This window comes from Thyridium curvatum (assembly GCF_004353045.1).
Source record: "Thyridium curvatum strain D216 chromosome Unknown NODE_76_length_201104_cov_79.467521, whole genome shotgun sequence".
Lineage (NCBI taxonomy): Eukaryota > Fungi > Ascomycota > Sordariomycetes > Thyridiales > Thyridiaceae > Thyridium > Thyridium curvatum.
Window position 1 is genome coordinate 40,878 of NW_022156831.1, and position 13,817 is coordinate 54,694.

Consider the following 13,817-nt stretch of genomic DNA (forward strand, 5'->3'; position numbering starts at 1 on the left):
AGATAGCACAAGACTCTTAGCTTTGTTACGTGTCAACACGCGATAGCTGCTGCTTTGGGAGTGCAACCCTCTCACAGGTGTCTCTCCAACCCTTGTGCTCAGGTTTCTGTTTATGCTTGATCCCCTCATTTTGCCCTCCATTGACACGAGACAAACATCGCCAACAGCTGCCGTTAGTCTCACGCATGGAGGGATACACTGAAGTAGGATGCTCTCTAGAAATATGTCAAATTTGACTATCACTAAGCAAGATATCTAGTCTTCCAAAAAGTGCATGCTGAGGGCAATGCGAGTCCAAAAAGGAAGCCAGCTGTGCGTGGCTAATGAGGCAGTGAAGCGACGCAGCATGCTGAAAGGTTCAACTCATCTGATCTAGATCATAAGGAAAGCTGGCATCGCTTCTGCGCCGGTACTCCCTGAAGTGACCCATGCGAACGGGGCAAGGAATCGCCTCACCGTGCCTCGGCTCACTGAGGTAACGCATCCCCAAGAAGTGCATGATGCTCTGCGTCGACTGTGGTAGAGGATTCGGGAAAGGGACTGTGCCTTCCACACCCGTGAGAATCTTGCCCGTGCTCGAGAGCACGTCCAGGACGTGGATACTGAATGCTCTGTCAGATAAATCGATTTTCAAGATTTGGTGTTGCGGGGGCGAGAACCTACACCCAGTCTCTCCTGCCATGGATGCCACTCTTAGTCTGGACGAACTCAAACCTGTCCAGCTTGTGTCTGAGAATGGCGGCGATAATATCTTGCAATGCGACCTGTGCAGCCTTCGGGTCCTCTGGCTCGCGGACAGGGAGCATGCAGGCGCGGTTGATGTAAACGGTTCCCGGCACGCCCGGGGTAGTGCCTGCAGGGTCCCCAAGGCTGATCCGCACCGCTCCCGGTATGAATCCCATTCCCATTCGGTTCGATGAACGCGCTCCTGTCGGCTCCATAGCTATGACCACTGAACGGTACCGAAGCCCACCATGCTCATAAGGCCGGTCGAGGAGGGCCCTCAGCTTGACCCGATTCTTCCGCCCATTCTCAGCGGTGACGGCTCCGCTATCATGGTTGGTGAACAGAACGGTGAGCGTGGTGATGGGAATTCTCTTCAGTGGGTGTGGAACTGCGATTCCTTGACCCTCAATGAGAAACCACTCGGCGGTCGGCATGTTGAGAACTGGGTAGAAGATTGACTGTTTACGAGATTTCGGTGTCGAAGCTAAAGGAGAGAGAAATCGGGGGACGGGCGGCTCAATGGCCAATATATATACTTGTTGTGCTTCTACTTTTCGTTAGTTGTTGGTTCGCTACTCGCCGCTGCTACTGAATCACCACACAGGCATGGAGCCGCACTGAAAGGAAAGCCTGACACAGTGACGCTTTCGCTGCAATGCATTGCATGTAGCTACTCCTACTGAGTCACTTACTTCCAAAAAGAAATACCAAAAGAGCTCGAGAAGAAAAGATGACACCCCATCAAACCTGTCTAGCCTGACTCTGCCTCAACACCCGCCTCAGTTGACCAGACTGCCATGTCGTAGGTGACTCTATCTGGTGTGCGGCTCGTTGCTGACAGATCCAACTTTATCCCAGAGAATACGGCATAAACGTACCCATGACTCGAATGTAGTCGAAGTAGCCCAGTCCAACAGGGTCGACCAGCGGATCTTGGCTGGGGTCGCTCAGATACCGCAAACCAAGGTAGCCCCAGATTGTTTCGACGATGAATTCCGGTGGATAGAGAGACCGTGGCTCGGTGCGCTCTACCCAGTCCTTGATCAGGAGGGCCTCTCGGAGTCCGTAGATGGCTTGAATACTGCCCCATACGTCAAGCGTTAGCCAAGAAGCGTTCCAACAGTTACTTCAGGGAATGCACGAGGATAAAGAGTCTTACGCCCAATCGCGACTGCCCTCCATCCGTCCATTCCGGGAAAAGAAGTGGAACCTGTAGAGCTGGCGTTCATAGAGGGCACGCCATATATCTCTCAACGTGAATCGGCGGTCTGGGACCCTGCTCAGCTGACAAGCTAGGTTAATGTCCGGTCTCTGGCAGCCCTCATGGTGGGCTACGATTCGAAGTTCGCCGCGACGATACGATTCTCTGCTCCCCGGGAGGATGCCGGGGATCATGTGTATTGTGAATCTGTCGTAAAGGATGTCCCCGTCCATGAATGGATTCTCCAGGTGAAGCTCGAAATGGACGGCGTTTTCGCCGCCATCTTCGCCGGCGCGAACGACATCACCATCAACCGTCCGCTTCGAGAAGCAGCAGACAAAACGGTCGATGGCGGAATACCACGCGGGGACAAAGCGTCGTGAAGCTCCGGAAAGCTCCCAATTTCGACAGGGCGTTGGACAATCCATCGTGAGGGTAGGGCAAAGGGAAATTTGTGGGTGGATTTGGCCAAGGTGAATCGGAGACTGGGGAAGAATCCATCCATCATTTATAGAAGAATCGGCTGGACATTGGAAGCTGGGTGAGCGGTGATACAGCTGGTGATAGCTACATCAAAGGCTGCAATTTGTTGTATGGTCCTGTGGATGCTCCTGCGAGTCACAGGGCGTACCTCATGGATTCGCTCCTTTGTACCACTCCCTACTACCTTCACCTAAATGGTTCAATAGCAGAAAAGGAGAAGAAAAAAAGGAAACAAGGAGGAAAAGGGGGGGAGGCGGACAAAAGAAATGGCAAAAAAAACAATAGCAATGGTATCATCGGGAATCGAACGCAGCTAGTTGCACCAACGGGATGGCTGAAGTGCCGCAGTTTCTACTATCCGACTCCCTAACCGCTATGGCATAATACCACAAGCAGCTATTGTTATTGGGGATAGTGTTGTTCTTCATTATAAGGCCTTTGGCAGCTCCCATTCAAAATCTTCCCCCACCCGGCCATACCTTGTCCAGATGGGTTGTCAGCCATTCGCCCCAGAGATGTTGAAATCCCAGCGCTGAGAATGGGCAGAAAGGCTTTCAAAGCTCACCAGTGACCCAGAAGCCATCGGTGTGCAATCTGGCCCTCCAGGCCATGGGTCAGGTGTGGCAACCGAGGAAGCAAGGGACTTTTACTCTCGAATCCAATTTACCTTGCATAGCAAAAGCGTCTCGTTCTCCAAGGCCAAACACTCCACCATCACCTTCACCAAAGTAAATCGAATGCTGATTTCACCAAAAATAAAAGTAATTTTTATTGTCCGCTATCTGACTCTACCAGTAAGAGTAAATGTGCTCCAAAAAGAAAGAAAAAAGCCCAGTCCATCGAGCGGCCCACCAGTAAGCCTAGTCAGAATCCTCAGAATGCCGACTGACACCATTTGTGAGAGGATGTTCATCCCTTGGAGCATCGTTCGTTCCAAAGTCATCGTAGCGCATGAAGGTTCGCACTCTCCGAGGGTACCGTTCAAAATAGCCTCTTCGAATCAGGCATGGCTCGCCTCCGCCTCGGGGTCGTTCAACGTATAAATTGCCCAAGATGGTGAAGATGTTGGTGTCCTCTAGCCCCGGTACGAGCGGATCCGTCGACACGATATTGGGGTCAAGGAAATCGCGTTCGACGAGCCTGTAGAGGAATTGAGTGCTACAAAGCCATAGAATCACGGCGGTTAGTCAGGGTCTCACCAGGTTGGAAAGAGAGCAGTAAGCAAAGGAGACATACACCCAGTCGCGTGAGCCGTAGATGTCAGCTTCATCGTTGACATCAAAGCTGAATTTGTGGAAGGCACCATCCATCATAGTATCTAGAATGTTGTTGATGGTGGTGCTGTTGGAGAACCTGAGCTCGCACATTCGATTGAACTGGGGTCTCCAGAAGGCGTTTGTAGGCATAAACCAGACGTTGGCTTCGCGCCAGGTTCCTAGATACCTATGGCTCGGAATGGGTCGTATTGTGACAGAATCATAGGTGCAGCTGCGCGTCACATAATCTTCCTGCAAGGAAAAGTAGATATGCACCATATTTCTGTGCATTGTCGAGATGGGTTCGCCTGCAAAGGACTGCCTCGTGAAGCCCACGCGCAGATCTGTAACTGCGAGGTTGCGCAGACGTTCTGAGATGTCTTCGGGGTGGGGACTCGTCGTTAAATTCCACTGAGGGGGCATCGCAGTGTAGCTGACAGAGGACGACGTTGAACCGGCAGAACCGCTGTCGCCATCCTGGTCGCTATCGGGGTCGACCGCGTGTGGTGGAGCCATTTTTGTTATTGCCACGGGTTGTGCTCTCAAATCTGGGGTTTTGCAATCAAGTACATGGAAAGTCAGGGGGGGGGGGGGGGAAGAAGAGCATTTATATCCAGGCATCTTTCTTGTCATGAATAGGAGCCCTGCATCTCGTTCATGGCACATGGCACGAATCACCAAGTCTGGAGGTAAGGCTCTCGGGTCCAGCTCAGGAGTCACTCGGTACCAGTAGTGTAGCTCAACTCTAGGAAGCGTGCAGGGCACCTTGCCACCGATATGCTGCAACTTGTGCAGTAGGCAGAGACAGAAAACCTGTCCTGGATTGGATTGACACCGCCTGTTGGGCCTGCCACGTTGAAGAACCTAGTGATACAGCCTGCCTGACCTGGTGTCAAGCCCAAGAAGCGACGAGACTTGTTCTGAAAGCCCAACAAATGCTCTCCGACAGCATTGCGGTATTGATAATCTGGTCGTCCGACACCTGTCCCCAGGCTATGAGCCTACCTGGGCTACTCGGGCTGGACCTGATCCCATTCCTGGACCAGAATGGCGACCATGCTTCTCGAAGTAGCCCATGCCGACAAGCAACCTCTCCTCTTGGCCGGCTTCCTGACGTAGGCGGCGGTGGCAATGGATCACGCCTGTCTTTCGGAGGTGCCAGAGGAACTGTGTCCGGTTTGTCTAAAGTCTCAATAGAATGATAGGGGTGGTTCCAGAACTCATGGTTCTAAGACTTGTGCTAAAATGGCTCACGGAGCAGCGGCGCTGTTGTCGACAACTGCTGGGCAGGGATGCAACGAGACCAATGAGAAATTGATATATTCAAAAGTGTTGATGGTATTGAAAAGGACATGAAGGGATCTTCCTCGCTCCAAAACAGGCGTCCCGCGCCTCGAAGGCGGGCCCCGCAACATTCCGCAGCTCAGCGCAGCCACCATTACAACCCTGCCTGATTCAGAGACTGGTTCTCTCGCCCTCCGTATGCACTGGACTTCGTTGCCCTGATAGAAAATATGTATGATATCCGTTGAGATCCCTCGCATCATCCTCGCTCAGCTTGCTCGTTCATTTCTTGCCCTGCCGCTTCACCGCGCGAATGACCTCCTCCCCGACAAACACGGCGGCGGCGGCGACAAAGGCCCAGGGGACGACGGCGCCGACCCACATCCTGGCGATGGCGAAGTGCATCCAAAACAGGCGGACGGCGCAGCCCCAGGGCGCGAGGCTCGGGCCGCAGAGGGCGGCGACGGGCTGGACGGCGAGGAGGTCGCGGGAGGTGCGCGCGGCGAAGAAGCCGTGGTAGAGGGCGAAGAGGGCGAGGGCGACGAGGACGAGCTCGCGGAAGGAGATGCGCAGCGGGTCGGAGAGGACGTCGGAGGCGCGCGCGAGGCGGCGGGAGAAGAAGGTCGGGCGGCGGGCCGAGGCGTGGCGCCTGTGGCCGTTGACGTCGCTGCCGCCCGGGTGGACGCGCTGGTTCGGGTCCGGGAAGCCCGCGTGGGGACTGCAGCCACTGCCGCAGGACATGTCTCTTTTTCTTGTTCTTGGGTGCTGCTGGATTGCGGCTTGGAAGGGTGTTCGAGCCGGAGAGAAGGGTTGGGTCCGAGGGGAGTCGGGGAAAAGAAGAGAGAGCACAGGGTTTTGGTGGGCTGAGGGTCTTATTTGAAGGAGTGAAGTCGACGTAAAGTCAGCACGGGGTGGCGGTGGCTGTAGACGGGGGCGGCTGCCTGTTCCTGGTTCCCGCATGGCTAACCTCGAAGGAGCCAGGGGTGGTGATGTTTTCAGTGGGGAATGCTACTCCTGTCCGTGTGGGTGGGCCGCCATCTTTATTGGACCAGTTGACCTCCGGGCCCCAAATCTAGCCAAGCCGGAGATCCTTGGGTTGGCGTCCAACATTGGCATCTCCTGTGAACTTTTGCTTTTCCCTGGCCTTGAACCTACATGATGTTGCGCAGGCTACGTCCTCGCTGTGTTGGGAGCAAATGAATCTGTGCCTCGCTCAGACCGGAGTCTGTGAGTGTCTGGGAATCCAAAACCAGGAGTGACTTCATTCTTGGTGAGGCGCCCCACTGTATCATAAGTACCTCCCTGAGTTGCGTGCCAGCACCTCCCACACCTCCCGGTCTGAACGAGGTTGAACACTGCATCTGCACGAACTCCCCAGGTAGGAATACCAGACACTCAAGAAACCCCAAGGCCTGTAAGCTTCATATTATGATCTCAAACTCTTGCTTCCATGATTTAGACAGCATCTTCTAGGGATACTCTTATCTTTTACTTATAAGTATAGAGTCTTTTATTACTCTTAGTTTCTTCTTGATATTAGAGGTGAAATCTTAAGAGATAGATCTTGTATATAAGTATTGGTAATACTTATGTTAGACAGAAATCTACTAGCTTTCTCTTTTATTATTTCTTGTATTAGTATAGGTTAGACTTACACATCTTCTCTACTTGTGTAAGTTGGTTCTCTCTTCTCTTTTGCTCTGAAATGTAAACACTTAGTGGTTGATAATCTTATCGACTTACGGTGCTTTGGCCTGAGGCCAACACCTCTACTTTCGTCTAAGTCGTCCTATCCCTCCTCCAGCCCCTCAACACCACCACTTCCATCGTGACTACCCTTTACTGCCAACCTTCTACAATCAAGCCAGGTACGTGAGTCACTACATCCCTCGCCCCTTCCCCCGAGGTTTAGCCAAGCGATAAGATAAGTGGTTAGATCCTAAGGCCCCCAGGCCCCAAGAAGGAGTATTTAAAGTACTTTTCCCACCCAGCCAGACCATCTCTCCTCCATCATCATCCATCACCACCCATATTCCTGGCCACTCTTCCAACCACCAGCCCGCCACCTCCCAACAAGATCTACCAACCCTACCAGTCTAGGGTCAGTAGCATTCTAGAACATCTTCTCTTCCTCCTCTATTTATCCCTACTAATATCTTTTCTAGTTAATATCAACCATCTTCTCAACTATCTCAAGCTACACTAGAGAGGCACCTCTAGCAAAATCAGGTATGTACTCAAAAATTAAACGACTCAAAGAATGCTAGCAATCAGTAGCCCCTCAACTTGAGTTCTCTCTTATAGTTGAGGGCAGTCTGATAGACTCCTCACCTTCTCCTCACCTGTCATATCAGGTTAGCCAAATCTGAGTTGGGGTTGATACTGACTTCAGTCAACACAGTTTCCACCCTGTTCCTTTGGCAATCTGACAACAGGTTGTGAGCTCTTTTGCGGCAAACACACGCGAACTGACTCGGTATGTTGTATACAGACTGATCTGGATCTGAGTGGGTTCAGAGTATAAAGACTGACCTTTGAACAGTGCACAAGTGCCAACCAGCTTCTTCTATCAGGTACAGCTTCTGGGAAATATCTTCATTCCTAAGGGTTCACTTTTCTCATGCTGACCAGACAGTCTCCAGCAATCATGACCACCCCAATTTCTGTTCCGGACGGAGTTGCTATTGGCCAGACCCACCAGCAACGGGTCAACTACCTTACTCGGACCCGAAGGGTCATTGTCTCCAATCTTCTTGTTCAGTACAAGAAGCCGGAGCAGTTCCGGCAGATGGCCATTGTTGAGGCCCGTGAGCCAGAGCTTGACGGGTTCCTAGCATTTCTAGAATCTCCTGCTGTTGCTATGACGCCGGAGCTCAAGAAAGACGGCAAGATCGACGTCACCCTGAACGCGGTGATCGATCCGGGAATGAAGGTCCCGGATCGCTTCGTTCAGCGGAGTCGGGCTCTCCTCGACAAGTTCGAGGACGAGAATTGGGGTGGCGATAGTGACGTTGATGACGAGGCGGAGGACGGCCAGGAGGCGGCGGAAGAGGCTTCGGCTTCTGCTGCAACGCCTTCATCGTCCAACTCTGCTGCTGGCCCTTCCAAGGCCCAGAAGAAGGAGGCCACCGCGCCTCCGAGGATCCGGTATCCAGCCCGGAACCACCCCATCTTTGGGGAGGACGGCATCATGCACGGCGCCATCATCAAGCACAGCGCGAAGACCAAGACTTACCTTCTCGACGACCGATACCAGGCGACCGATGCCAAGCGATACGGCCACAACGGCCTGACCGTTGGCGCTTGGTTCCCGATACAGCTCGTGGCCATGTTCAACGGCGCCCACGGCGCCCGCGTTGCCGGCATCTCCGGCTCGTCGACCCACGGCGCGTACTCGGTCGTCGTCTCTGGTGCGTACGATGACCTGGACCGTGATCTGGGAAATATCATTTACTACTCGGGCTCCGGTAGCCACAAGCATGAAGATCCCGAGAACCCTCCCAAGGCGACTGACGGAACCAAGGCGCTGAAGGCCTCGCTGGATACCGGAAACTTGGTTCGCGTTCTCCGCTCCTCGTCTGGAAAGAGCTCGTTCACGCCCAAGGTTGGCCTGCGCTATGATGGTCTGTACAAGGTCGTCGGGCTCGGTACTACCAGGAACAGCCTGGGTGGACAGGTCGAGCTGTTCAAGCTGCAGCGCATGGCCGGCCAGACCAGCCTGGAGGACCTTGTTAGGTATTCTCCGACCCGCCGGGAGAAGCGGGACTTCACCAGGTACCGTGATGGCTATTAAATGCTGTCCGGGCTTGACCGTGGGGATGAGTGGAGGCTGTTCTCGTTTCTGTCTGTTTGTTCTTCTCTCTCTTCCAAGGCTCCTTCTCAGGAGGCCTTCATCATCACGATACCAGGCTGCATGTTTTCGGGCGTTTGAGGGAAATTCGAAAGGTGCCGAAACCACACTGCAATGAGTCAGAGTGGGAGTAGGAGGATATCATGAGTTCTTGCTTGCGATGGTTTACACGCCTTTACATGACCCACAGGACAATGATGACCTGCTTATGGGCTTTATTTTTGCGAAAGGCGGTCAATTCGGCTTCCTTTTCGATGGAATTTCGGTTTACTTTTGCGAGAAGCGGTCAATTCGGCTTCATTTTCGATGGAATTTCAGTTCAGTGGCAGGAGAAAGGGACATTTCTTTCAAGGGACTTTTACTGAGAATCAAGGAAAAGGGTCTAGCATAGATCACCAAGCTCCTTTGAGATAGCAGTATGCCTTCATCAATGGTACTGCCATGCAATGAATTGCGCTTTGTCTTGTGCTGCTGGTGATGGTCAACCGGGAAATCACATCATGTGGCTTGATAGGTATCATCAAAGCTTCTCCAGAGAATGCGTTTGGGAGTCCAAAAAAGATCAATTGTTTGCCTGCCCTCATTGATAAAACTACTCTAAGGTCTCCAAGAATACATCTACTGCCCTCCTATTCTCTTCTCTCAGTATCCAATTTGTCACCGCCATGGTCCCTGGCTCCCAGCACTCATCAGACAGCGCGCGGCGGCAGGGCAGGCTCGATGTACTTCTGGCACTCGCCGTTGGGGCCCGGGTAGACGTAGTGGTCGGGCGTGTAGCTGCCCTCGTTGTTGCAGTTGCCGTAGCCGATCACGACGTTGTAGCCCTCGGTAGGGTGGAAGAGCTGGCCGGAAGTTCCGCCCTCATGAGGGGAGCAGCACAGCGTGAGCAGCCTCTCGGCCATCCAGCCGATGTTTTTGGAGGGGATGCCGAGCGACTCGTCGTTGCGGTTATTGCAGACCTGCGAGCGAGTGTGTCAGAGAGGAGATAGATGACTAGTGGTAAGGAGAGCTTGGATTCGTTGAGAGAGGGGAAGAGGGGATAGAGGGAAAGAACGCTGACTGACGTAGATTGCGCTCGTGTTCCAGCAGAAGACGCGGGCGCAGGAGTCGGGCTCGATGGTCCAGATCAGCTCCTGTCTCTCGATGTTCTCGACTCGAAGGTTGTTGTGTGCTCCGGTGGAGAAGACGCCGCAGTAGAAGGCTGTGAGAGTGTGGCAGAAGAAGGTCAGTCTCGATATCCTCAAAGAGCGTGTGGGCAGAGAAGGGCAGTGGAAGCGACTGACTATAGTCTCCATAGAGATGGGCATTATGATCCCAGACGTGAGCCTCCTTGGGTCTGCCGGGATTGGGGAGATCGCTCGGCACCACGCGGTAGCGAGCGTTGAGTTTCTTCTCTCCGGCAGGATTGGCTGCAACGAGAGCTGCGACGAGCAAGGAGAGAACGCTGGAGAGCTTCATGATCGGGGTAAGTGAAGGTCGGTTGGGAAGTGCTGATACTGGCTGGACTTTGGAGAGCTAATGTTGAAGCGCAGGCCGAATTGCTCATTTGCTCGACCGAGAGCACGGAAGCGTGGGTTGTGGAATAGGACGTTATATTTATGCTCATGCCTTTGTGGGCAGAAGCTGTCAAGAATGGCGGCACGCCATAGTGCTGTAGGTAGTGGTGTGCCGCGTACTGCGGTTGTGATGATTTGAATCGCTATTCATGGGCCTTCATATGGCCAAGAGCAGCGTGTGACGAATGGTACCTGACCTGCGTCACTGTTGGGGTTGAGAGCTTTGGCTTTGGATGCCAGCTTGGTTCAGTTTCCACTCGTGCTGGGAAAACACGAACTACTATGTGATACGTAACCGCGGACTCACGCACGGTTTCGACAGCCACAGCCTGGCGATGAATTGGGGAAGAAGAATGACAGATTGCACATGTCAAGGTTGATTTTGGCTAACATGCTCTACGCAGGGGAACAAGTCCAACGATCCTCCATCATCTGCACTCCCGTCACACGAGATACTCACTGCCTTGCGCAGACCTGGGCGACCGACACACCTTCTTCAGCTCCCGCAAACCGTGCTGCCCGAAAAGCTCTCCTCCCTCTGTCACCCTTTCAACTCTTTCAAGGTCTCGCATCACCTCCGGGGTGTCCTTGTTTCCGTCACCGTAGCTCACCAGAGCCCCTGTCTCTATTCCTTAGCACACTCAGCCCAGTAGTTCTGCAGAACAGCACTGGTGGCATGGTTGAACCGTGACGTGTTGGGGGCGGGCGGCATTGAGACTGAAGAACTGGTCGAGATGGGAGGCGGCAATGCTGGCTTGACTGGGGGATTCAGTGTTAGCGAAGCTGGCGTTATACTACCAATGGGCAGGCTGGGCAGAGCTATTGAGGCCGACGTCCTTTCTATGGAAACCGGCGTTCGCGGAAGCTGTCAGATCATGTTCGATGAGCTTAGGAAGAACGGTGTCAACATACTTTTAGTGCTACTGCCGTTGCTGCTGCCACCCGTTGTGTCGCCAATGTCTCCCCATGAGCGGCCGCTCAATGTCTCCATTTGCCCGTCCGGAACGGTTGCGAGGCTGAGATGTCAATCATAGAGCTGAGCCAAAGACTTCTTTCGCTGGCGTTGAAGCTGATTATAATAGGAATACGAGCGACAGAAGAGGGCTCTGCTGTTGGATTTGTGCTTGCGGAATGACGATGCTCGTCTAGTATGGACATCTCGATGTCAGGTATTGCCATATGCGCCATGGTATTGTCTTTTCCCTCCCCCTTTAGCTGCTTGCCTCGATGGCATTGTCGATGGTCGATTTCGTTGGTCGTACAGAGAGCTGAATTTAGGGCTTTTCGTTTCGAGCTCAGTGATGCCTCGTCGAAATCGGGGTAGAACTTGAAGCTTAAAGGCGAAGTGGATGGACTGCATGATGGCGAAATGAGATGTAGGGGTTCTTGAAGTATGATGTTGAATGTATTCGCGATGGCGCCACCGACACTCTCAATAAGGAGGTTGATTTCTCGAGGCTGGCAATATCGGGGCGTATCAAGTCGAGAGCAGGGTAATACGGAAGAGTGCTGTAATACTCCAGTCAGCAATCTTGATGTGAGTGGTCACCTTTCGGGAGTCTTGCAGAGGATCCATACCTTCCTAGGGGACTTTCAACAGGCCTGAGAAAGCCGGAGATGCTATTGCCAGTAGCTGAAGTGGTTGCCATGGTGTCCTGGCTTGCGGCAAAGCTCGTACCGTTATTGAATGGGGACGATACATCGCCATGTTCGACCTTGCTGTCAAAGATCTTCGGGAGAACCGAGTTGTGAGTTGCTGGTAACGATCGGGCTACAAAGGCATCAAGGAAAGAGCCAGTCCTCGTCCTCATCTTCGTCAATATTATCACGTTTTCGACGACCATCAACGAGAAGACCCAGTGTTCTTGTCGATCTGCTGGAGAGACAATTGCTTAATGGTAGATTCTTGGAGTGTTGTCTAGAGCCGGCCGGGAACGGGAGCGGTGTGGAGTGGATGGAATTTTTCAACCAAGCGAATCTCGAAGAACGACCTTGTTCCATGGGCTAGGAGAGACTCGTCGATGGTAGCTGTGGGTTTGTCCCACGGTCACAGGGTGTGCATGATGATTTTGAGACGAGTGCCAGAGGCAGCGGTTGCTTTCAAAGCAGTGTCATTCGAATTATTTCCACCATGGACCTAGCCATCCTGCTACACTCATCCACTAAGGAAGTACTACACACCAAGCTCAGCGATACCAAATCCAGGGGGCTCGGTGAGAGCAGTCCTGCAGGGCTTTGGTTGGACTTCAGCGCGCCAAGCTCCACGATCGTTGCCCAGTCCAGGAGAGCGGCTTCTGCATGTGGCCCTAAGGTACCATCAGGTAAGGATGGATCACTCTTCCCGAAAGGGAAACATCTTGTTCCTTGGAGTAGTTTGCCATGCTGACTACCATGCCGATCCATGGGTGTACTCTAGCATGCGGCTGAGCCTGGACCTCCACCACCTGAGCACAACTACCATCTACTAAGATCGCCCGACAAGACACCTGACTGGAACCACCGACGAAGAACAAGCCGGCCTGCCTACTTTTAAACTCTGAAGCAACGAAAACAACCTCTCCAGGAGCATTGGCCTTGACAGATGAAGTGGTGGAAATACGATCATGGTAGTGGCCGTGTCGATCCAGGTACTTCCATTGGTTGATGCAGAGACAAACGGGGCTGGGGCCACAGGGCAAGCGGAGGGATCCATGATGTGCTGACTGGTTGCATTTAGGGCTGCTCACAGCTGGCCGCCCTAGACCGCAATTGGCAATTAGAAGTCTCCCAGAGCATGTCTTCTAAATTTACACTCCGAGACAAACTCTTGGCATCCATCATCATCGCGCGGATCGCCATCAAGCTGGGTAGCTACCCGGGCAACCGGGGCAGCGACCGTTAGACGACGCCTGCGGCACCGCTCTACCTCTCGGAGATGCCCCTAACCCCCCTTCAATCACACTGCGACATCCCGGGTTGGAGTCGAGCAAGCAGGGCCGAGAGCAGCAGCAGCAGCAGCAGCAATCCCCGTCCGTTTCTCACCAGAGCTCACGCTTGACAATGGTGATCGGCGTCACTCTTCACCCCTGGCTCTTGGCGGCAAGCTGACCGCATACAAAGCTCCATTCTCTAAGGCTAAGCTCATCTGGAAGCCTTGGCGCCCTGGCTTTGCTGAGGTGGCTCGGAGTGTTGGTAAGCGCTGCTGCATCTTTATTTCACAGAATCATGGATTCATGGCCGATCTGTGGCCCGGGGAAAATGAGAACGGTACTGCTGATTGCCAATTGCGGGAATTGGCCCGCTCCACACATTTCTACCGACATACACGTCTTGAGCAGCTAGGGCTCCGAGCTGAGGCGGTGCTGGCCTCGACTTCCTTGCTTCGGCTCGGGCACTCGCTAGCATCGCCGTGCGCGACCAATCTTGAACCGGACCATCGGCAGGACTGCCTTCCACTGCGAGTACAATCTCCGCAAATCGAC

General features: G+C 53.4%; 6 protein-coding genes across 6 annotated transcripts; 1 reads left to right on the forward strand and 5 right to left on the reverse strand.

The window, feature by feature from the left end:
• Nucleotides 1-358: 358 nt before the first annotated feature.
• E0L32_009915 (uncharacterized protein) lies at nt 359-2,355 on the reverse strand (the record flags this gene model as incomplete). Its single annotated transcript, XM_031144930.1, has 4 exons — nt 359-602; nt 664-1,273; nt 1,605-1,807; nt 1,886-2,355. 4 exons carry the CDS (start codon nt 2,353-2,355, stop codon nt 359-361), a joined length of 1,527 nt encoding a protein of 508 aa, XP_030990287.1.
• A 915-nt stretch (nt 2,356-3,270) lies between these two features.
• E0L32_009916 (uncharacterized protein) lies at nt 3,271-4,182 on the reverse strand (the record flags this gene model as incomplete). Its single annotated transcript, XM_031144931.1, has 2 exons — nt 3,271-3,550; nt 3,647-4,182. The coding sequence occupies 2 exons, from the start codon at nt 4,180-4,182 to the stop codon at nt 3,271-3,273; spliced, it is 816 nt and encodes a 271-aa protein (XP_030990288.1).
• Nucleotides 4,183-5,232: 1,050 nt separating this feature from the next.
• Nucleotides 5,233-5,910, reverse strand: E0L32_009917 (uncharacterized protein; the record flags this gene model as incomplete). The annotated part of the gene is made up of 1 exon (XM_031144932.1): nt 5,233-5,910. One exon carries the CDS (start codon nt 5,908-5,910, stop codon nt 5,233-5,235), a length of 678 nt encoding a protein of 225 aa, XP_030990289.1.
• A 1,687-nt stretch (nt 5,911-7,597) lies between these two features.
• Nucleotides 7,598-8,743, forward strand: E0L32_009918 (uncharacterized protein; the record flags this gene model as incomplete). The annotated part of the gene is made up of 1 exon (XM_031144933.1): nt 7,598-8,743. The coding sequence occupies one exon, from the start codon at nt 7,598-7,600 to the stop codon at nt 8,741-8,743; it is 1,146 nt and encodes a 381-aa protein (XP_030990290.1).
• A 746-nt stretch (nt 8,744-9,489) lies between these two features.
• E0L32_009919 (uncharacterized protein) lies at nt 9,490-10,258 on the reverse strand (the record flags this gene model as incomplete). The annotated part of the gene is made up of 3 exons (XM_031144934.1): nt 9,490-9,759; nt 9,865-10,001; nt 10,084-10,258. 3 exons carry the CDS (start codon nt 10,256-10,258, stop codon nt 9,490-9,492), a joined length of 582 nt encoding a protein of 193 aa, XP_030990291.1.
• A 723-nt stretch (nt 10,259-10,981) lies between these two features.
• E0L32_009920 (uncharacterized protein) lies at nt 10,982-11,716 on the reverse strand (the record flags this gene model as incomplete). Its single annotated transcript, XM_031144935.1, has 3 exons — nt 10,982-11,115; nt 11,269-11,372; nt 11,619-11,716. 3 exons carry the CDS (start codon nt 11,714-11,716, stop codon nt 10,982-10,984), a joined length of 336 nt encoding a protein of 111 aa, XP_030990292.1.
• Nucleotides 11,717-13,817: the final 2,101 nt, after the last annotated feature.